We start from the raw sequence: 24,976 nt of genomic DNA on the forward strand, positions 1-24,976 counted from the left end.
AGAGAATTAGTGAGAGAGAGAGAAATGAAGAAGAAGAGAAGTATAGTGGGACAGATATTCAGAAGTTTCAGACAAGATTTGAAGTATAGAGATGAGATATAGGGCAGGATGGAAAGACAAAACAAAGAGATAAAAGGAAAACAACAATAAATACAAGGTTAGCTCATTTCATTTACAAAACATATCAATATATTCCACATATACAAATTACTTTTCATGAACAAATTGTAAGTGGCATATTTGTAACCCAGCATGAGAGTTTGAATTTCAGTTGCACTCAATCATCACATCATTCCAAACAATCTCGATATATATATGTTATGTATACACTATAATGATCATCACAATATTGTGATGTATTGTAATGTATAATTTCTTCAAATTATTCCAAATTATCTTATATCAATATATTTCACATAATAAATTACTTTTCATGAACAAATTAATTGCAAGTGGTTTATTTGTAACCAGCATGAATGACTGCATTTCAGGTGCACTCAATCACAATACCATTCAAAACAAAATATATGCATGTATATTTTTATGTTGTTCAATTCAAAAGGCTACATAATGATCATCACTACATTGTGATGCATTGGAATGTATTAATTTCTTCAAATTATTCCATATTGTCTTGCAGCAAGCTATACATTACAAGTATTCATGAAAGTCAATATGTGCAAGGTTTGAACAGTCATTTCCGCAAGCATAAAACATGGTTTAGGTTGTGTGACTAAGGGAGGAGCCATATTTTGAATTTTGGCAAATTGAAACAAGTTTTCTGTGTTTTTGAAAGAATGGAGGAAAAATAATCATGTTCTTTTGGAGCCTTGTGTGGAGTCCCAAAGTAAGTGTCTACAGATGTTAACCCGCCAAGGATGAGTCCTGAGTATACTCAGGCGGAGGTCTATGGGAAATGCGTGTTGTAGGGAAATGCGTGTTGTAACAAAATCAGTCCGTCTTCAATGGGGTAACAGAGTTATACCAGACTGGTACGATGAGGATTTGACAGTGCACCCAATTTTCTTTATCTTTCATTTCTAAAACTGTCTCAAATTTTTTTTCCCATCACAAGCACCATCTCTTTCAAGAGATGCATAATTAACTCAATCCGTCATAAACAGATGGTCAAAAATGGCATTGATAGAGCATAAAGCACTGGGTATTGAACAGCTCTGTCACACCACCGTGCTCTCCATACTTTGCGGTAATGGTCATTTGTTACTTTTTTGTGTTTTAAAGGAACCATTCATTTTCACTTTGCTGGGCAGACAGTGCTCTTAGCACAGCAAAAAAAGGTAATTAGAAATGAAGAGCTTATAACCACAACGCCAGGCTTTGCTCGGTGACACAATCGGCCTCAAAATAGATCCGAAGCGACACTTCTATTTCTAAGAAGGTGAGAAGGCCTGTACAGCCAGCTGTGATCAGTGTAGTCTAGAAATCAGCCCCTTGCTTGCCCTGACGTTTCTAACAAGCTCTTTAACATCACCCAAAAAAAAGAACCTATACATACTATAGGCTAATTCACTGAAAATAGGAAAATTGTTCCTGCTTTCACCAAGTTGCAGCTGCGAAAGTATCTTGTTCTTTTTTAAATTTAACCATCCTGTATTTTTATTCTGTTTTGAAATAAAGAGGCAGATCAACAGGAAATAGGTCTGAAAACATATTCTAACAGAGCTCCTCTTTAAAATTACTCACTTGCAATGCAAAGCTGTGCACATGTTTCTTGTATGCCACATAACCTTTCCGACCCCCATTCAATGACGTGAAACATACTACACTACAGAACAGCTGATAATAAAAAGGCTTACAAATACACCTCTCCACACCATTAACCTTGCAAAATGTTTGCCATTATCTTTCTTATTCTTGCACATTTTTTGAATGAAACTTCTTATTTGCTTAATGTGAACTAAATCTGAACACGTTGCATTGTCCTGCCCTGTTTTCTTCAATACCCTATGAATTTCCTATGATTTGCCCTCCCATAATCTTTACAAAGGATTGTTGTGCTATCTGGATGTGGTGGAATGACCGTCCGCACATAAAATACAATACGGTGCCCTCCCATTATAACGAACAGCCACAACAAAATTTTATTACATAATAAAAATTCAGGTCAAAAAAATGTTTATATGCAGCATCTTTATATACAGGGTGGTCCACAACTTTAAGTTGAGCATGTTGCAAGCTCTGAATGTGGGAATTTTGCAGAATTTATATGTTCACAGAGCACATATCATGAGCATGTAGTGTCCAATTTTTTTGCAGCTTATTTCTCTTTTTGCTGCTTACGTTTCATGTTCTGTCTCACATACATCGTTGTACCACGTAGTTTGACGTTTGATGTGCACATATTTTTCACATGTTTGAATGCACTTCCTTTGGAACACGTTTGCAAATTCTTGAGGATGTTCCACAAGAATTTGAGCGTGTCGCAGTGACACGCTCAACCTCCTCATGGACCTCCCATTTGTATACACTGCAATTGTACTTTATTTGGATGCAAGTTTAGCTCGATCAGGGAGGTGGGTCCCACTTCCCTGGCTCGATATGATGACATAAATGGTATCCCGGGGTACCAAATGAAAATCAGCCATTTTGTTGAATTATCATTTTTTTTTTAAAAGGTTGTACCATGGGTTGCCAAAAAGTAGAAATTATTTTGGTGCTGGAGCTAGCGGTGCTAGCCACTACACTGCAGTGCACTGAAGCACACGCTATTGCTAGCACGGCGTGCCATGCATGCATCGTATAACATGCAGTGGCATGGGAGTGACTATGTACACGCACACACAGTGCATGCATTTCTCTGCGGCTGTCCTCCAGTAGACGTGAGGTGGCGCTACACAACGCGGTAACCCGGGGTACTACGGTAACCCGGGGTAACGCATGATGCATCATATAATGAAAGAACACTGCAGGTCACAGGGGTGATTCTATCACTTGGTCTACTCAAATTTTGTCTGATAGCCGTTTAGTCTCAACCCACATGGTCTAATTCTGTTTCGTCTACAACCAGTTTGTCTAATGACCATTTAGTCCAATTGCCACTTAGCCTCATTACCAGTTGGTCTACTCCCAGATGGGCTATGCCCACTTCATCTAAATACCCACACTTTATTAGACAACATGGAAAAAATTCCAAGGAGACAAAACTGCAATTACACCATCTTGGTCATTGGACAAAGCGATACGTAGCCAAACTGGGCATTAGACCAAGTGAGAAGTAGACTAAACGGGCATTAGACAAAACTAATGGTAGACCAAGTGAGTTTAGCCATAGTGGTGTTAGACGAACTGGGAAGTAGACCATCTGATAGTAGACCGAGTGGCAATAATTTGTAAACCGTCACGAGGACTTCGTCGTAGCGGGAGTCGCCCACTTCTCGCTCACCTGAGGCACTTCTTACACTCTGCACATCGGAAGCAGGTTTTGTGGTAGATGATGGCGTCGGCGGTGATCTTCTCCATCGGGTACACACGCTTCTGGCAGACATGACAGAGCTCGGACGTGACGGCCTGCAGATGCAGCGACAAGAAAAAACGGGAAAGAGAAAAGTGAAATAAAAGATTTAGAATGACAGTCAACCGTAATGTTGCATGATCTAATAACTTCATTTTGTAATTGTAAATACTTAAAGGGGATGGCTAGTAACTCATCAGTGGGAATCAGTGGGAATGCTGGGGGATGATTGTTCCAATCCTTGTGGGATTCATTTTGGAGTACATTATATATCTATTGTTGTGTGAAAATAATTTGCTTCAGAATTGTCTCATATTCAAGTAATGTGCAGTTTATTGCCCCATCACTGTACAGGCACGCTTACCTGGAAACATTAAACTGCACATTACTTGACTATGAGACCATTCTGAAGCAAATAATTTTCACACAACAATGGGTATATAATGTACTCTTAAATGGATCCCACAAGAATTGGAACAATCATCTCTAAGCAATCCAACTGATTCCCACTAATCAATTACTAGCCATCCCCTTTAAAATGTATCAACTCTGTACAAACAGATCCCAGGGAGTGAGTAATTTTGTTCACTATACAAAGTATTAGTATTCAATAACTGTGACTAAAAACAATATAAAGCAAGTTTTGAACCACAGTGGTACTTTTCGTTTTACAGGATAATTACACCCTGCTAGACTTCCCCCTCTCCGATTTCATTCAGGAAAGACAAAAACAAAAATGAAATGGAGGATAACAAATTATCAAGAACATAATTTTCCTTTCGATCTCCCTCAAACAGATAGGGAAAGGAAATGTTATAAGTATGCTTATTATTACCCGTTGAGGACGAGTCCCGAGTATACTCGGGAAGCGTCTATGGGAAATGCGTGTCTTTAGCAAAATCAAACTGTCCTCAACGGGTTAAATGAAGCAGGCACCTCATGCAGATTATGACATGACTTTATCATAATCTTCCTTCTTGGAATGTGCAATAAATGTGATTTTCCCACAGACGGTAAGACACCATGCCTTGCGGAGTACACGGAAGGGCTTGTCAACTAAAAATACTGATGGGTTTACAGATCTTTCATTGTGATAGCACTTTGTATCAGGACTACAGACACTAGTCTTGCTCAAGACTCATAAAACAAGAGAGTTTTTGTTTGCACTGGTGCTTGTAGATTGCACTTGAGAAACTTGTAATTGTATCAGGGAAGCGAGCTCGTTCCCACCTCTAACAATCAGGTCAATCAGGGGTCATGTTCCGCTTGTACATATTTCGGCATTGTCTTTACCTCCAATGGTGCCCACACAGGTTTAGCGCAATATAACTGTTTCGAAAAAATACAAACAAAAAAAATCTAGATTCTGATGAATGTCGTAAATGTAGAAACCTATATATCTATGCATTTGACCCTTTTCCCAAAGGAACCAGATACGAATACTGTTAGAAGTCTACAGGTGCATTCACATTTGAATACTAATCAACGCATTAGATACTACAGCAATTTCTCGACACTCTTCTCATTGGCGAAATACAGCAGAAATAATCGCAGCACTATTTCAGTGGGCACTGTTTACATACACGTAATACCACAGCATTTCTGGCCCGAAAGAACACCTCTACAAGATTAGCACTGCACATATATTGTACTTTGATACGCATATATCTCCTGTGGGGAGGAGACAGGACATGTGTAAGGTTGCAACAGAAATACACCACAACATGGTGGGTGGTATTTTGTGACACAATGCAAACTCAAAGCTCTCAGGCACATTTCACACGAAGTTTGAGTTACCACCCCAAACAGCAAGGCATTTAACACTGCAAACTTTCACATTGTGAAATACACTACAAAATATCGCAATATTTTACGATAAGTATGAACAGGCCTGACAAGGGTTTTGAAGAATCTACTTGTAGTGGGGGATGGGCTTGTTGGGATGCACTGTCACCTAATATCCCCCCAAAGTGCATGAACTCAAGAGCTGTACTGAGATATAACATTACATGTTTGGCTTCATCATCTCCTTCTACCCTTGGCACAGGCATTCAGTTTTGTGACCACACTTCATAGGGATGCTTCCAATAAAACATACAAAACATAAGAAGATGATCAAAGATTGCATTTTGATCCAAAAGAAGGCAGAGTTTCTGATGGCTCTATTAACCCACTGAAGACCAGCCCTGAGAGTATTGTCGGCCTGGGGTAAATGGGGAATGTGTGTAATAGGAAAATCAGTTCGTCTTCATCAGCAGGTCAATGATAATATCAATGATATAATCATTATCAGTTCTGTTGTTCAGTATTATCATTATCATTAGTTATGTTATCATTATTATTACTGTCAATATTTCAAAGGTGAAGTGATGGTCAAATCTTGGAATTCTGTGATAAATCTTTTCTTGCCCAGAAACACGACTACTAAAATGCTCATCAAGATCTGAATCAAGATATAAATACTGAAGAAAAACTGATTTTGACAAACTAACAATACATGCATTGTTGCGTAGTCGATCTGTGGATGGCTCTATTCAAAGAAAAATTTAGCTTCAATTGTTGCTATTATTTTAACTGTGAATTGGTTCTCCCAGACATCACTATCATAAGGGCCTATGGAGGATGTTTCCTCGTACAGTCCTATCAGCATGAAGGCTTTGTAGTCTTAGTCATAGACCCTCTCGCTGTGGTAATCGCACAAGAAGCAGGCATACAGTCTATCACCATCACACACAACAAAGTGCAGCCACTAGAAGTGACAGGTAAGCCACAGCAAGAAGGTCTTCACAATCAGGTCCAAATTTTATCTTTTAATTACAAAATTCACAGTGTCTAATAAGCAAAAATCTCCAGCGCAAAGAACAGAGCTCTTTTTGAAGAAGCATGGGTATATGTATGGTCAATCTTGCATAAGTTGACCTCAGACAAGTCAACAAGTTTCAGACTAAGATATTGTAGCTCAATTAAGAAAAATCCTTCAGCAAATGGCTTTGATAATGTAAAAATTCCACTGTGTACTAGAGTAAAATTCATGTGAGGTCAAGGAATTTTCCGCAGTCCCTCTGGATTTGACTAATGTGGAGATGACTGTACTCCTTATGAATGGTCAACGGACCAATACAGTACACTAGCAATTTCATCAGCCAGTACACTAGCAATTTCATCAGCCAAAATGACCAACTGAATCAGGACGTATGTCCTCCGGCTAATAGAATAGTGGGCATATTCTCTTATGCTCTAAAAGACCCTCGCGCTGACGTGCTCAACTTCAGCTTGTGACTATCACCGCTAACAACAATGCGAGGGCTTTCGTTAGAGGCTAGACCGTCTCATCGCCAGGGACCATGACGGATGTTTCCTGGTAGACCTGGTACTGTCTCCCTACCAGCATGTTGGGTATCAGGCTGACACCTTTTCCCCCTCTGCTCTGTTTACTGTAAACAAGCTGAAATGAGATCCTGGTCTCCAGCTATGGGAGTGCTCTAGCAAGGCCATGATCAGGAAGAAGGCAGCACCCACTCCTATCACCCATGAAAAATTATAAACATTTTTGCTAACTGCCACTGCTATGGTGAAAGTTTCGACAACATCAAACTCGTCAATCACTGATCTTCAGGGAGAACGAAGGACAGAAAGAATCGACGATTCCTAACTGTAACACTCAAAGCACACAATGTAGTTAAACAGAGCCTCCTAAAACTCAACAGTGCATCGTGTAGGTGCTCATCAAGCACCTCTAACATAAGTCCACATATCCACTACATCTCACAGCAATTAGAATAATACTGTCAAGCAAGATGCTCTCCTGGCATGGAATTTTTTGCGAATTGGAGGCAACAGCCTTTTTCGCGGCGCGCAATTTTCACGAATAGCCACAGGCATTCAATGCCCACAGTTTGACAAGAGCAGGGCCCTGTTTTATGAAGAAATTGATTATATAGTTGATTTCAACTGTAAGTCTATGGCAGCCTGTGTGGTAAGGAAATTTAAAATCGATTTTATCTTTTGATTAAGCAGGACCTAGGTCACATGCATTTAAATTTCGCGAATCTTGGCTCTTGCAAAATTTGTGAGATTGAAATGCACGCAAATGTTTCTGGTTTTTAATGACAATACGATCCCTTTAAGACAGACGTCACTACTGGAGTAGTTTTTCCCAGTACCGCATCTCTCTCCTATTTCAGTCATGTCCTTTTCCTCTTTCCTACCGCTTCATTGTTTTCATACACTCCATGTTGCCACAGCAAACCATCGGCCCGTACGTCGATGCACGTCAAAGACGGCCCGCTAAAAAGTGACAATCGACGGCAGCAAAGCGGAGGAAACGAGGGGCTAAAAATATCCGGGATTGCTCCGTCAAAATATAATGTTCAGCAACTCCTGTACCTGTCAGGTCTGAGCTACAAAGAATGCCGTGGCATAAAAACCAAATGCTGCATCTTGCATTACAAGCCTCACACTCACAAAAAAAGCCATCGCTTCCCATCCAATTAATAATTCATAAGTGTAGCCATGAATTCCCAATCAGAGATCTAAGACTCCCTTTGGACTTATTGTCCAAAACACATTAATATTCATTCCATGGAGTTTGGTTTAAAACTAACACAGAAAGTAAATTCATTTCAGCCATAGATCTCTCATTTCAGGTGTATATGTGTCACATTAATTGACAACATTAAATCTAATGACAGTCAAAACTAGATCAAGGTCTTGTTTAACGTACGGTTATGATACTTCTTGCTCTCTATGTGGTAGCAAAGGTTACCTTGATTCGACATGAGAATATGTTTAAACTAGATATGATCCTTGTTTTGCATTGTCATTTCATAGCTATCAGAAGCAAGATATGTTCCAGAACAACAAAATAATGAGAAATATGACACCTCAAAGTTGTAAGTATCCCAAACATAGACCCTATTTACACATACCCCCCCCCCCCCCATTCCACCAGTCCTTCTATAACATTCTGTTGATGACATTATTTGTAAAATATAGAAAAGTTTGTCACTTTCACTGCAAAATTTCATATCAATTCATGGAAACCTGGCAAGTTTTCACTTCACTCTTCAGAACATAAGATCACTAAATGAATGATTACACCCATCCTAGCCTCAAATCCAATATCTCTGGATGCTATTCAAATATTCATATTCTATTTTGCTTTTTAAACTCACTAATTAAAGACATTCTTCCAAGACAAGGCTCCACAAGTTTTATTTCATGATGGCTAAATCATTTGATTAATTTTGCTATAATGACCACAAATCCTGCATTGAGGGACATATTCCACTTTCTAACCCTGAGACATGTATGCTATGCGACATTGAATTAAAAACTGAAATTTGAAATGTAAGACATTATTATACTGAATATGAGATCATTATGTGATGACAGATGATATCTACTTGCACTGGAGTATTAAAAAAAGAGCAGAATGCTGGGAAAGAAAGTCAGCAAAAATTGTCACCCTTCCTCAGGGTGCTGTAACCTTCTACACATCCCCAACCAGACACAGCTGTTAGCCTGAACTGAGTAGCCAGTCAGCCAGTGTCCACAACTGACCAGCTGGAGTGCCTCCCCCCTATACATGATGAAGTCATCACTAACACCTCCTGAACACTCCCCATGGGGGGAGGAGGGGGGGGGGGTACCTGGACCAGTCGTGCACCCCCAGGAGGAAGGGGGATAGGAAATCAAGTATTTCCCCTCAAATTTGCCAACAGTCTTATTGCAGTTCCTGTGTGCTAGATTTAGCAATGCCCTCCTGCCCTGGGGCTAGAGGTAATGATGGGGCAGAGGGGGAACGGGGCTCCCCCCAGTAGACATTTTCATTAATTGTACCAGTGACAGGTGCATTTTAAGACACCATGTAAGTGTGATATCAACTGTCGTATTACATAGACACACCAATATTATTGGTACTCAATGTATAATTGCATTCAGCACTGTAATTTGCCTATTTTGTGCAATCTAATAAACATTAGACCAGCACTGATACCATATTCTACTGCTATTCAGATTTTGTTTTGATCTGTCATACCAGGGCACTACCAAGAGAAATTTCTCCCACGATCTCAAATGTGCATATTTCAGCATACATCGTATGTCCCACACTTTCAACAGGACAAGCACCTCTGAAATTACTTGCCCAGTTATGGTTTCCCCAGCTGAGGGGACAAGAGGGTTTATATTGCTCTCTGCTATTAATTATCTAAATGTAAATGAAATGTGCCTAACAAATAAAGCAATATTAAGTACCACTACCACTTTGTTTGCAATTAGATTTCTCCGACAAGAAAATCAACAATTGACACCCATGGTGTGTTACGAAACATAATTATTCTGTCTATAAAATAAAGTCTCTTCAAAGAAAGCTCCCTTTTCTGTACAGAGTGGCTCAGTAGTGAACACTTAGTACATGGTTTGTACATGTCCATGTCAGTGAATCTGGATGACTAAATGTCACATTTCCCCTTCAATTCTATCCATCTTTCGAAAAAAAAGAAAAGATCCACCTGTATCTCATCAAATTATTGAGTCATTGTTCTGAAGGCAGAAAAAAAGAAATGAAGATGAACAGAAGAAAGGAGATAGCAAGAGGAAAAGAGAAGAGTGAAGAAAAGAGGATGAGAAAGGACAGAACGAAGGAAGAAAGAAGAGGAAGAAGTGGAGGAAAAAATGTTAAGAAGACAAATTTGAAATTAATGTCGTATGCATCTTGCCTGAGAGATTGAAATATTTGTGATGAACCTTCATTTTGCTTCCAAATCAGTGACTGTAGCCAGTGAAAGAAATGCACACTCCAATCCAAAATGCAGAAAATACTACAGCAACTTTGCGCATGATCCACACGTGTGTATTTACAGTTGTATTGATTACTGTAGATCAGATTACAATAGATTACATATCTGTTGATGAATCTTATCCAGTTGGGGGTGGAATCAGTAGAGAATGCAGGACCAATGACTAAAATATTTGTCACCATCGTAATTACCGGAGGAAAAACAGGCAAACAAATGAACCAAAAAGCCACGGTGGACAACGCAACTATTCCAAACGAAGTTAATCATTTGCAAAACGGTCATTACTCACTCCCTCGAGGGGTGAATTACAATTTGAGGGGACTCCATACTTAACCCTAAGACAGACCACCATCTGATTATCCTATAGATATTGTGTATAAACAGATCACTGTTGGGAATGATAGAGTTAACTGAGAGGTAGAGTGTGGTGAAAACTAGATCACACACATTCAATGGCACGGAAGCTAATCAGTTCTATATGATGCAAAATAGAGGAAAAGAGAGGAAAAAAACGCGAGAGATAATGGGTAAGTTCAGGACCAAAGCAATGACATCATCAACATTGGCATTTTGTATACTTGTGTGAACAACTGCAGTCTGATTTACAAGTGACTACAACCATGGTCATTTTTGAGGGGTGACGGTTGTTTGAGCTAGAATTTTGCTTTAGCCCATCTAGTCCTTGAAAAAAAAAACAACAACAACAATTCTCTGGTTTGATGTTGTATCCTTTTAACTATAATATTTGTCATTCATTGCTAGCAATTCATTAAGTAGAATAATGAAATAAATCTCTTCAATATTTGACCACATTCAAAAATTGTTCATGTATGATTATTTTTGGAAAAATTTTATCTAACAGCTAAAATTACTTCTGATCCTCAATACTGGCAACACACTTTGGAATATTAAAGGTACATGTATTTCACTGAAATTTGCTAAGTTACCACATTTTTCTTTTGATCATATCATTAAATCAACTTTAACAATTTCATCAAATCTTTCACCAATATGAAATACACAGTCACATTTAAGTGCCAATTCATAGGGGAAAAGATAATTTCTGCAGCAGAATTTTTCAAAGATTTTAGTGGGTTAAAAAATTGCTAATGTTCTGCCTTTACTCTCTATCCATGTTACTATTTGTGTGTTACAAAGTTTCTCTCTATGAAATTACAAACAAGAAAATCCATGCCACACTGTGGAGAGTGTCTTGATTTATTTTATGCCCTGCCATTTTCTCGCTACTCAAGGCATACTCAAGCATCGTGTGAAGATCATTTCATTCTGTGCAGAAAACAAAAGTTCCACTTTTGAACATCAAGCACTACATGAACATGTTTTGACTGGTCTGCACTGCTAATTGCATTAAAGCCACATCACTAGCGGCTATCACAAAACATGATCGGCGACTACCCACAATGCTTTGCAAGGGCACAAATCGAAAGTACTAAAACCTGCCTTTAAACATCAAGTTACAATCGCTCACAGCATTTCATTATGTATACCCGCTGCAAATGATTTAACATACTCTGCTAAATGCATACGTCAGATATTTCGTTCACCTCTGTGATGAGTGTGGTATTTACCATTCCTATCAGTTCTTCCCACAATGCTTCACCTGTGAGGGCATGCCCAGGAAACACCCACAATGTGGGTCATACTCCCAACCTGAATAGATTGTTGAGTCAGGCGGGCCCAGGTCAGTTATTTTTGTTGTCTGTGAGGGGACCCGAATTTGCCTCCGTGAGAAAAACTCTCTCGCCGAAAATACCTTGCCATGAGCTTGCCATATATACGGTACCACTTGAACTGTAACACTGTCAATGCCATGCCCAAAATGTCTGCACACAGTATCAATGGCATTTTGAGACGGCAGTGCTGTGTGGGTTAAGCCTCTGCCTCTCAGTAAGCGGATCAACACCCTTCACATCTGCTGAGGTGATACAGGTCACCATTAAAGGTGGCTTGTCCCACTCCCACTGGAAAATAAAAAGTAAGTAATAGGCTGGTGTTAGTCTCTAAGTATCTGGCTTCTTAATTACTTCACAGGGAATCCCAGACCACTTACACGGTAGTCAGAAAAGAGAGAGTAAAATTGTAACAGCTGCAACGATAGTGAATTCTGCTAATTATGTACATTTTCTTTATTATTATTTTTTTATAGTAGGAAGTGTGAAGGAAAATGTTATTCTTGGCTAAATAACTTCAGACTAATGATCAGTCAGATATTACACGATTTGAGACTGGGGCATTACTGCTTTTGAACAACAACAAAAATGAAAACAATAACAGAATGGCAATCTCAAGATTTCTCCACTAACTTTTTTTTTTTGAATTTTTGAATTTGTGAATTTTTTATGGCAAGTTGTGTGGTGATGACATCATCAACTCACTCATTTGTATACATGTTTTTTTTTTGACTGCTTAGAAAATCTTTTGGGGAAAATTAGTGAAAGCTTCACACTCTCACAACTTCCCTGACTTTTATCCAATTCAAATCAAAGTTTTACTGTTGTACTTTTGAAATCTTACTCTTTCATTTCAGACTAACACCTATATGTATCTGGTCCAACATTCCCCTTCAACTAATTAGTTTCCTTATAACTTCAATCAGCTTTGCTGTGTTTTGTTTTTTGAAGAACCTCTAAGGGAAGAGAAAAAGAAAACATTATTTTTTTTTTCCAAATTGGTGCCGACCATTCCAGGAGAGGAATATACCTGTCTGAATTGTTAGACTATCGTAGACATACAATATCTCAATACAAGTGGAGGCTGGGAGGTAAATGGAGGTTTTAATGCCATTGTCAACCTACAGTACACCACATTGAAGACATTCACAACCCTGCCATGCCCCTGCCCCGATTTATGCCCTCCAAGTTGACCTTCAGACAAAGGAAACAGCCTCTGAAATCACCCATAAGGCTCAACAAATTCTATATTTCCGAGAATTCCAGAGGCAATGAAAAATTCAGCACACATTTAGTATGCATTCAAGACCGTGTTCACAAAGAAGGCGAAGTATCGCTATTCTTACTGTACCATTCCCTTTGATCTGCTTGCTCATCAGGTTGATCTAAACTACTAGCAAGGAAAGAAATAATTCATAAAGTCTACTAGTGTCACTTACACATGCCTTACAAATCAAAACGACGACAACAACAACAAGAACACACACACACACACAAACCCATGCCCATACACAAACAAGTACCTAGTATATCTACATTGTATACACAGACATATTCATATAACACACACATCCCCTATAATAATAATCACAAACCCAATTCCTAAAAGGCCAGAGGTGACATTGAACATTACAGCTCTAATCAGGGTAACGAAAATTGCTCCCTAATTCCCAGCTCAATTAAAGGACCACTTCACTTTAGAGGAACTTTTAAAGGACAAGTTCACCTTCATAAACATAAGGATTGAGAAAATGCAACAATATTAGTAGAACACATCAGTGAAAGTTTGAGGAAAATTGGACAATCGATGCAAAAGTTATGAATTTTCAAAATTTTTGTGTTGGAACCGCTGGATGAGGAGACTACTACAGCTTGTGAGTCATATGCGTACAACAGGATAAAGAAAATGTAAAGAAAATTCAACATATTTTCACTTTTTTCGCATAATAAAAGAGCACTTGACTTGTCTCTTTCTAAAAGCAGGGGGAATAATACATTACCCCTAACATATGTCGGTAACGAGTCAAGGGAATATGTACTTTTTTCAAAATATGGAATTTTGTGAAATTCTCTTTATATTTTCCTTATATTGTTGTACGCATGTGACATCTAAGTTATTCATACACTGCAGTAGTCTTCTCATCCAGCGGTTACTACACAAAAACTTCAAAAATTCATAACTTTTGAACGGGTTGTCCGATTTTCCTCAAACTTTCAATGACGTGTTCTCCTAATATTGCTACATTCTCTCAATCCTTATGTTTATGAGGGTGAACTTGTCCTTTAAGAAAGAGAGAGAGAGTATGTGTGTGTGTGTGTGTGTGTGTGAGTGAAGCAGAAACATGCGTACAAAGGCTTTGCTTTCACTTTCAAATCATCAGAACGAAAAGAAGGGCATCAAATATCACTTTGTATCCAGGTCTAAGTTTGTAGAACAAAACTATTAACAATCAATCTTTAATACAAGCAACTTGATAGGTCTGCAGAATCAATCCACTTTGGATGGAGGGTTTGGATGTGTGTGTGTGTGTGTGTGTGTGTGTGTGTGTGTGTGTGTGTGTGTGTGATAATCATTGTGACAAGACCTTGTTTTCCTGTTCAAAACAGAGTTTGTTTTCCTGTTCAAAACAGAGTTAGTTTTCTCAGAATCCTAAATGTTGAGGAATTCATCATTCTCTGCCTCAAAGAGCCAAGACTCCACGAAGCAAAAATACAGGACTGAAGACTATTATAAATCTGATTTCTATAAAAGCCTGGGCTTTGAAGTCTAACAGAGGACACACCCCTTCCTTCTCTTCTTCACCCTAAAGCTATCTCAAGAATCTAACCTAGCTTTCACACGTACAAAGAGAGCTTAATTTCAAACACAATTGTATTGATGCATCACTAGAATCGTGTTTCAAATTAAGCATTCTTGAGTTTGAATGCAAACTGGAATCGTGGAGGGTGATTTGAATTGTAATTCCAATCCTGTTTCAAATGACAGTCCAGAGGCCTGTTCAAATCATGTTTCACCAGAATTAAGCTACAAAAAGACCGTGTGAACATGACCGACCTCCAACCACGTTTTGGGAGGTTGAGCTTATTACCTTTCGACCGCTTCCTCACAAAGAGCACGCTCCTCAAACACTCACACTGCAGTCAAAACACACTATCTTATCACTCAAGAGTGATTGATAGAAACTTTGAAAGAAGGCAAACCTCCCATCCTCGCTCTGGAATTCAAAATCGCAGAATCTGCGAAGCCTTCCTCAGGCATATGAATGAACAATGATTTGAATCGTATTTGCAATTGTGTTTGTAATTCAGCATTCAAATTAAGCACTCTCCGCACGTGTAAAAGCAAGGTTAAAGCTATCTCAAGAATCTTCCTTGCTAAATTCACTTGGCAGCACACAGCCCAATGTCTTTGTGGACCTCCCTCCAGGGTCAACCTTGAGCACAATAAGCCACAACTTGACCCTAATAGTTTTCTAACACTCTCGAGATGCCATCACGTTTTATGCAACAATCATCTTCTATCTGCTCCTCCATGAATGGACTGCATCACCATGTTCAAGTTTACAAGCTCTAATACAGAGAGTCAAGTCAGACGAACCAAATGACTGAAGTTTCATCAAACTCAGACCTACTAATTATAACAAAGTTATGGAATTGCTGATTCATGTGTCATCACTCAAATACTGCAAAACGAGGAATGTTCGTGTGCATTTTAATTTCGCGAATTTCACGAGCGCCAAGATTCGCGAAATTAAAATGCAAGCGAAATTTCTTGTCTACACTGTATGCAACGAACGCCAGTGGTAACGCGCGAAAATTTCATGCCATGAAAAGGCCGTCAGCTCCAACTCGCGAAAATTTTGTGCCGCGAATATATCATGTTTTACAGTAGTTACAAGTATATTTGTAGCAACTGCATATTGTATACACTATAGCAATGAAAATATTTCCTGAGGCTTTTATTTTCGCAAATGTTGCGAGTCAGATTGTAACATAAAACTGCATCTCAAAAATGCAGCCAATTAACTGAGTACTGGGATAACTGATATCAAGTTTTGGTTGTGATTGTGTAACAGACTATTACTCTAATGTTTTAAAGTTCAAGGGCTTCCTTTTCTTCAATCTTGCAATGAATCATTTCATTCATCTGCTCCCTGCAATCAAATTTCTTATGCAGAAATTGCTTGATAATATTAGCATTCATCAGCTGTTGCTATGCAAAGCAGGCTCCCAGCAAGCTTTATGGTTGCTAGGGCAACCTTTTGTGAAAAAAAAGCACATACAGACTTTGAATACATTACAGAAAAGTCTATTATGAGGGAAAGCACGGGGACTAAACATAAACAATTTTGTTGGCCACTGTTATGTATACTAGCCAGTCTCTAGACATTGACTCAGCCACCTTAGTCAATTACTGGTCTCCACTCACAAGTTGGGTTCTTCTGCTCGATGGTACGAAAGGATCATGAATATTTATACAAGAATGTATTACGCTTTATAAAGAAATACTCCTGTCCTTAAAATCCATGTGTTATTTTAACATAGATGCACTGAAATCACATAAACATCCATTTAGTAGCAAGCTCTTTAACCTACTGAAACTCATCTCGATCTGCTCCACAATAAAGTCTCCATCGATCCGAGCCATATAACGCTCGGGGCCAGACTGGAAGGGCTTAATAGGAGTCAGCAAATTTAGAAAATGCCATTTAAACCAATTTGATGCTCTCGTGGATGAGGAGACGATATAATCAGCTTCTCTTCCACTAAGCCGATGTCACTGAGGCAATCCCATTATTTGTCATCATGTGAAAACATCTCTCTTGCTGTTTTTCTCTTTTTCTCTTTTTCTCCAATCCAATCATTCATATATCTTCATCTCTCTCTCTCCTTCTCTTACTAAACTCCTTTTGACTCCATTTATCTCTTTCACTGTTTCCTTTCATCTCCCCCTCTTTTCTCTTACTTTTCTTTGCTTCTTCTCATTCCTATCAATCTATCTCTGTCTCTTCTATTTCTCTATCTCTCTCCATTTCTCTCTCACTCTATCTATCTCTTTCTATCTAAATCTACATGTCTCTTTTTTTTTGTCCATTTGACCCTTCTTCTGCCTCTATCTCTCTCTTTTCCATCTTCTTCCATCTTTCCCTGTATATGTTTCTTTCTATCTACCTCTATATAAGTCAGTCTGTCTCCCTATATATATTTCTCTCCATCTCCCTTTATCTCTATATTTCTATCACTAAAGATCTCTCCTAGCATCTTGCTTTATTTCTCAATATATTGCTATTTTCTCTCCACTCATGATCACCTGTCTGCACCCCTCTGTTTAGATTCATCAAACTGCATCTCTTTCAGTATGTATCTATCTTAATCTATGTATATCTGTCTTTCTCAATCTGTTTCTATCTATCCATATACATTTACTTCTTCTTTTGATAAACCGATATGTATATCTCTTTCACCTCTTTCATACTTGATATCAATTTGTACATCTATTTCCATCTTTCACTAAGATCTCTCACTGTTTGTTCCTACCACCATCTCCCACGCCCTTCTCCCCTCCCACCTCCTTTCAGTTCCCCCCCCCCCTTTCAGTCCCCCCCCCTCCTGTATTACAGTATATCTCTTTAATGTCAATACTTGATATCTCACTAAAATACATGTCTATTTCCACCTTTCACAGATCTCTGTCTGTTTCCACCACCATCTCCCTCCCCCATCTCCCCATTCCCCCCCCCCCCCCATCATCATCATCGTCATCCTCCATCAAATTCCTGGAAGAGAGTGTTCATTCAACCTATTCCAAATGTCTGACGCATCACGTAATTCCGCAGGAATTCCTCCTCCTGAATGCTGGAGGGATGAGAGGGGGAGTGCAAATCTGCATCCAGCCCATTCTGTCGCATCTTCTACCATTCTGTCGCATCTTCTACCATTCTCAGTGGAGTGGCCCCTTCTCTTCTTCCCCATGCCGACATCTCTCTTCTTATTCTTATGTTTACATATCTGCCTTTTACTCTCCAGGTTTAGATTCAAGAAAAAACAAATATGATGATGCCTCATTTACCCTTCACACAGAGACATCAAACCACACACTATATCTCAGTCAAGATGTATAAATCTTCTGCTATGACAGCCACGGCAAAACATGTAAATTGTTGCTTCTGTGAATGACTGATGGGCAATTGTGGCAGTTTGAAGACAAACAGACATAAAATACAATGAGTGGGACTGTGAGCACTACGAACCTTGTGATTTGAAACAGTGATGAACATAGTTCAAAGTCAGAATGCCAAATCAAGGTTTGAAATCAATACACTTCCATAAACTACTGATATCACTTTGGACCTTATATCACTTTGGTTTTATTTTTTAAGAAATGTTAAATTCATCACTCATTCAAGGGTTATTTGGTTGCTTAAGTGTGATCATTTACGAGTTACATACTTCTAGCAACACCTGAAATTTCAAACAGTATGATGTTACAGAAAGTGTTTCAATGAAAGGGCCATAAGTACTTGCAGTAGGTATAGACAAGCTTTATCATCACATATATTGTATGCGTGCACAGTGGTTGGGATGGATTGGGTAAATGCAGAGGCCAGCCATATATCACTGTGTATACATGGCATGATTGCATAAAATCATGTATTACTGCAGAGCGTCACCCTGACAAAAGATTGCCCATAATCATGTTTTGTCCAATCGTGAACAGAGTCAGTTGGAATTTTTGAAGTGAAATCAGTTGTTGATACATGTTTATGAGCATTGTACCTGTTACATAGTAAAAAACTGTGTCCTTGACTGATGGTGCCCTTTAAGGAGTCTAAAACAGATCGTGATCATTGACTTAAATCATGTGCACTAGATAACCCCATTGATGCTTAGCATTACCACAGGATCGAGGATCGTATGATAATAACTCCTCATCAGAGGGCTATCCAGCTAGTGTGCAAGTCTGTGGGCGTGTGTTACAAGCAGGAAATAATACATTAAGGCCATCTAATCACCCTTACTGTCCTACATTAACCCTCAAAACACTGTTTCCAAGTATCTTATCCAGATTTGGGGCTTTGAAGAATGTATGTCGCAATCAACGTTGCATATATTCTTCAACATGAGAAGTTTGTAATAACGTATAGATTTCAGAAACTGAAAACATTGCTTCTAGCCATATTGATAGTTCTCATTCTTGAGCATCAACATTAGGGGGGGGGTATTAAGTTAGTAAACTGCTGGTATTTTACCTGGTGTAATGGCAAATCAATGAGAAAACGAAACTTTGTATGCTTGATGAAAATGGCAATTTTATACTCAAAGATCTGAAAAAAAAAGTTATTCAGGAACTGCTGATTACAGTGCCAAGGTTTATATCAAAGACCTCACTTCCATAAGCCAAACCATAGAAAGAATGCTTATTTGCTACACATTATAAATTCCTGTACACTTCATAAGCTCTTCTTGTTCAAATGTATGCATATCTACATACTGAAATGATACACCGAATCTTTACATAGGATGACATAAAGAACTGCATTCTTGTTTGTAAATTACTTCATTCTTCTTTGCGAATGGCTGCATTCTTCTTTGTGAATGACTGCATTCTTTTTTTTGTGAATGACTGCATTCTTCTTTGCGAATGGCTGTATTCTTCTTTGAGAATGACTGCATTCTTCTTTGCGAATGACTGCATTCTTCTTTACTAATGGCTGCAATTTTCTTTGTGAATGACTGCATTTTACTTTGTGAATGACTGCATTCTTCTTTGCAAATGACTGCATTCTTCTTTACTAATGGCTGCAATTTTCTTTTTGAATGACTGCATTTTGTGTGAATGGCTGGATTCTTCTTTGTGAATGACTGCATTCCTCTTTGTGAATGACTGCATTCTTCTCCGTGAATGACTGCATTCTTCTTTGTGAATGACTGCATTCTTCTTTGTGAATGACTGCATTCTACCTTGCAAATGGCTACATCCTTCTTTTTGAATGACTGCATTTTTTTTTTGTGAATGACTGCACTCTTCTTTGTGGATCACTGCATTCGTCTCTGTGAATTACTGCATTCTACTTTGCGAATGACTACATTCTACTTTGTGAATAACTGCATTCCTCTTTATAGCATCATGTGCAGGAAGGGGGATCTCAATATCAATGTCTCCCCTGCAATCTTCAAGCAGTAAAAAATGTTGCCAACAAAGAATCATCTCTTCCGTCAAACAGATAAATGGCACTCATGCTGCAATCGCTACATGACTGTCAGACAGCAATCGGCCGATGCCTCCGGGTCTCTCGGAAACGAGCAACCAGCGATGGTGTGTCACCTGTCGTGTGTCCTTAGTTTTACGCCCACTAGGGGCCGCGCGGAGTATGATGCAACCATGTGCACTACAACGCGGACTACATAGTAAACGTATTGCTTACAATTTATTTGTTAGTCAAGGGCTCTTCATTCAAGTGTATGGCACAATGTGCCAGGTTAATACTGTTTGATGCTGAACTATGCACGTAAGTCTGCCAGGCAGCAGATCTAATTGCAATTGAGCTTTAGTGTCTATCCAACATTTCCGGAAAAAAAACAACAAAAACTTATAATATTGCCACCTTATTACAAAACAAACAAGCAAACAAACAAACAAAAAACAATCAAAATCACATTCTTGTCAATAGCATTAGTTGATACTTCGTGTTTGAACAACAACAAAAATTCTGGTATTTGCTTGCAATATTCTTTTCTATAAACAGGAAATACATCATCATATCTTCTTTTCTTTTTCCTCACGTTATCAGGCCGAAGGTTCCCCATGGAAGTCAATGGAAAAGTCCTTGGTCTCTTTGATAGTTTGTTGAGGTCATTGGTTGAAACTTTTTAACAACTCAAGAACCTTCCATTGTTTATCTTACAATCTTCTTCTGTATGCTCTTATATAGTCAAGGGATATCTCTTCATCCACCCATTCATGCCTTCACTCATTGCATCATCCCCCCCCCCCCTTTGAATGGAATGTCCGATGTCCAAGTGGGTGTCACCAGCTGCCCCTCTTCTCAGACAGGGCTGACACCATCGCCCGCAGGGGGGTGTCAAATTTCATAACACTGAGGTGCCACAGTCATGTTCATGCGATGATAATTTCACACACATTTTCCTACGCAGTCGACCTCATCCTCCATCAATGTTAATATAGAATAATCAGAACGGTACTTAGACTACATTTTACATTTCCTTCCGAAAGCGACTGCAGCTATTAAACCTATGATCAATATTTGGTGCCAACTTCCAACCAAGAGGGGCAATAATGGGAGAGTATTTAAATGAGGCTAACAAATGGGACTACACAACTGTTGTTTGTAGTTCTTTTTTTTTATTAATCAGTCCCAAATGATGACAAAGATTTCATTTTGAATCCCATTCAAATACTTCCACACATAAATTCAACCTGACAACGACTCTTCACCAATTGAGGATGGCCTGATTTTGCTAAAAGCATTCATTTACCATTGACACGTTCCGGAGTATTCTCAAGACTAGTCCTCAATGGGTTAACAGGAAGAAAAACTTGATGAGTTCTGTATTCGACTAGGGAGAATATAAATCATCTCTGAGAAAAATCCTGGAAATGAGACAATGAAAATGTTGTGATAAGCAGCCCTGCTGAAACTAAGTCAGGAGCTCAGAATACAGATCACATGGAGGCTAGGCGGAAAAACCGCGATAGTGATAAGTTATTTCCTGGTACATCTTCTTCTCTTGCATTTTTTTTTTTTACAGAGTGCAGCTTTTTGTAGACAACCTATGCACGGAAAGACACAACATGTTGCCCATGAAGATCCCACGCACTGCCTGGTCTGGGCTATTGTGGTGTCACGCAACCAGTGTAAGAGTTGCGAGTGCATTACAAAGTATGTAAAACAGGGATTCCAACCCTAAGTATACACAACTGGAGAATATGTCTACTGTATATGCCATATATTTCACGAGTCTAAACTTTCACGAATCGGGACTACCCGACAATTTCGCAAGTGGTTAAATTCGCGATTGTGGAGTCGTGTACTGAACGGGAAAATGTATACTCGTACGTCACATTCATATCGGCATGAGAGTCACTATTTTCGCATGTTTTTAATTTCGTGAATAGCAGCTGACTCGCGAAATTCGTGAAAATAAAAACCTTGCGAAATATTCGGTGTATACAGTACCTTGTACAAAATTAACACAAAGTTACACTGTGTGAAAACAAAAGCACAAATTACGAGCGAAAAGTATGACAGCGCATGGTAGATAGTCACCATTATTGGTGTTGAGATGCATCCAATTATACTACTGCATTGCTGTTGGCCACTTTATTTGTTGTTTGCTTACATTTAATATTGCTGTTGCGTTTGTTTGGTTTTTTTCAAGCCAAATTTTAAGGATGGAAACCATATTTTTTGCTGGAGTACATAATGCTCACGCGAGAAACATCAAACCTGCATTCCTCCCCATTTCCAGCATTTCTGTGTATTATGTAAAATATTCTATAAACTTATATTTTATCTATTGTGATGTAATTTATGTATCACATTCAATTTCTGTAAAATATCTATGTTTTTGTTGGAAATGGAAAAAATGAATGAATGAAAAAAAAAATCAAGCTGGAGTTGGAAGGTTTGTAAAAACAAAATTGTCTTTTCGCACTGTAGGAAATCTTCCACCAAAAGTGGGAAAATTGGAACCCCTGGTGAACGGTCACACAAGGTGCACAGTAGGAGGCGCACTCTCCATCAATATTATATGACTATACTTGTATCCCACTGTACTGTGCACACACTGCATTGTATCAGTGTCACAAATTTAAAGGCATTATTTACCATTTCCAGATGAAACAAAAGTCTAACTTTAGTGCTTCAAAATAGTTCTGAAATGTGAGTTTTAGAGATAGAAACAACCAATGTAAGAATTTGAATCAGTATAATCAATGTTAAGTATTGTTGAATAAAATGTGAACAATAGATATAATAAAAATGTTTCGCGACTGCTGTTCTACAGTTATGGTTCAGTGTAAAAAAAAAAGTGATATCTCCTTATGTTTCAGGCTTTATTATTACAAAATTGTAATATGGTAGGATGTTTTGTTATCCAACTGACTTACACATGCATGAAATGTGATATCTCAAACATTTTTAAATCACTGCTCCCAATGGTAAACAGTACCTTTAAAACTGTGCACTCTGATTTAAAGCTGCATTCTCTAATCCTTCCCCTCCCTACAAAGAATGAATGAGGCTTCTCTTCACCATTTGTGCATACATGTAGGACTGTGTGTGTGTGTGTGTGTTTGCTAATCTATCAAATTAGGAGCACTCATAAATAAAGTAGGGCACAATTACATGGAACATTGATCTTCCATTCAAATAGGGCACTAACAAATAGACGGACTTGGCTCACACATCGACCAGCCTCACGCTGAGTAGCTGGTATAGTATCAACAACGCTCGCATACAGACATAGTGCGAGTTGTTCTACATCCCACAACATGGTGGTGGTGGTGGGGGGGGGGGGGGGCTGACCAGAGGATCAATAAAAAAGCTTGCGGCCAGCTGGCTCTGTCATTGTTGGTACCAGCACCTTGAGATAACAAGCACAAAGATGCTATAAAATCCCAGTTCAGGTTTGAAGGCATTTTTAATGTACCAGTAAAAAAAAATCATGAAAAATTTGACCTTTATTCCACTGTCGTAACACAGGCAACACAAAGAACTATGGGAGCTTTCAAAGAAAAGACAAGTCACTGCCATGATTCAGATTCATTTTTTTAAATGTTTTATAGCCATTAATCTACAGTACTGTAGATCTGTCTGTGTATGTTGCCTAGTTCTTCCTATGCACATTGAGTTAGAAAATATTCCACTCAAGTGCAAAATTGGCTATCCTGTACTGTAGTCCTACATATTCCTATATGTGTTGGTAGTTTCTAGCACACATATCCAGGAACCATGTCCTTCTCTCAGTAAGGCCGTGTGAAAACAAATCTTAAAAGAACATGGAATAAAACCATGAAATAACCTTAGGAATTATTATTCCTATTTATATTGTAGACTCTACATAAAATATGTCACAGTTTCTTTATCTCACAGTAGGCCTACCATAAACAAAATCATAAATGTTGTGTCTCTTCCCCAAGGCTAAGGACATGGTTAAACAACAGTGTGCTGTCTCCTTCACTAACAAGCACTCCAAACTTTCCCCTCCCCTCCCCCTTCCTTTCTTCAGCTCTTTACAATTTCTTCAGTGACATTTAGTTTCTAGACATCAGTGCCAAAACATTGAGGCACTTCTGCAGCATGGCAATCGACGAACAAGTCCTAAAGAGGGTGAAGGATCTTCAAGATCTGATCAACCTCTCCTTCAAAGGGTGATCAAAATACCCCTCTTGGGCAGATCTTTTTTCCACTAGGAAGTGATATCAAGAAAACTTCAAATTCTACTCAATCTTCTTCCATTCCTATTCCCTCATATGAAGGCAGAGCTCAGACTGTGTCGCTTTCTCCCAGGAAGATGTTAATCCACTGAAGAGGAAACAAAGGCCGTTAAATTGATTGCAGTCTCCAATTTCCTGCTCTTGTGTTAAAACCACAGCTCACTTCCCTTTATACCTCTTGACAGATAAAACAGCTATGCAATCATCTGGGGAGTTTCATATACTACATAGGTTGCATTTATCAACTTTCCCATGTTTGAAACACATCTCAATACCCACTATTCAAACGTGTTTGCAAACGCTTTTCGGATCGCATTTCTAGAGTTGTTGCACTATCGACTCTGTCATGAGTCAATTGGGAGACCTTGTCACTGTGCAGCTCAATTGGGCAGTTTGACCCAAGGAGTGAAGATGTGTAGTTGGCAGTAGTTGGTGTGGGCAGGTCCAAGCTATATGTGTTTTAAAACTGCTTTGCATTAGAATCAACTAAACAGGAACGTGCTTCAGGCTTTAACATGTTTGTGATTGCACCTTTTTGGGGGGCATTTCA

At 38.8% G+C, this 24,976-nt stretch overlaps 1 protein-coding gene across 1 annotated transcript in view; it reads right to left on the bottom strand.

Annotated features, from left to right (window-relative positions):
- Positions 1–24,976, bottom strand: part of LOC139712126 (uncharacterized) — a 150,655-nt gene that overhangs the window by 51,516 nt on the left and 74,163 nt on the right. Inside the window, exon 5 of the mRNA XM_071623993.1 lies at positions 3,404–3,528. Coding sequence (XP_071480094.1) covers positions 3,404–3,528 — 125 coding nt within the window. The remainder of the gene's footprint in view (positions 1–3,403; positions 3,529–24,976) is intronic.

The sequence above is a fragment of the Diadema antillarum genome, unplaced genomic scaffold (genome assembly GCF_040938485.1).
Source record: "Diadema antillarum isolate AM-2024a unplaced genomic scaffold, OU_Dant_1.0 scf00000005, whole genome shotgun sequence".
Lineage (NCBI taxonomy): Eukaryota > Metazoa > Echinodermata > Echinoidea > Diadematoida > Diadematidae > Diadema > Diadema antillarum.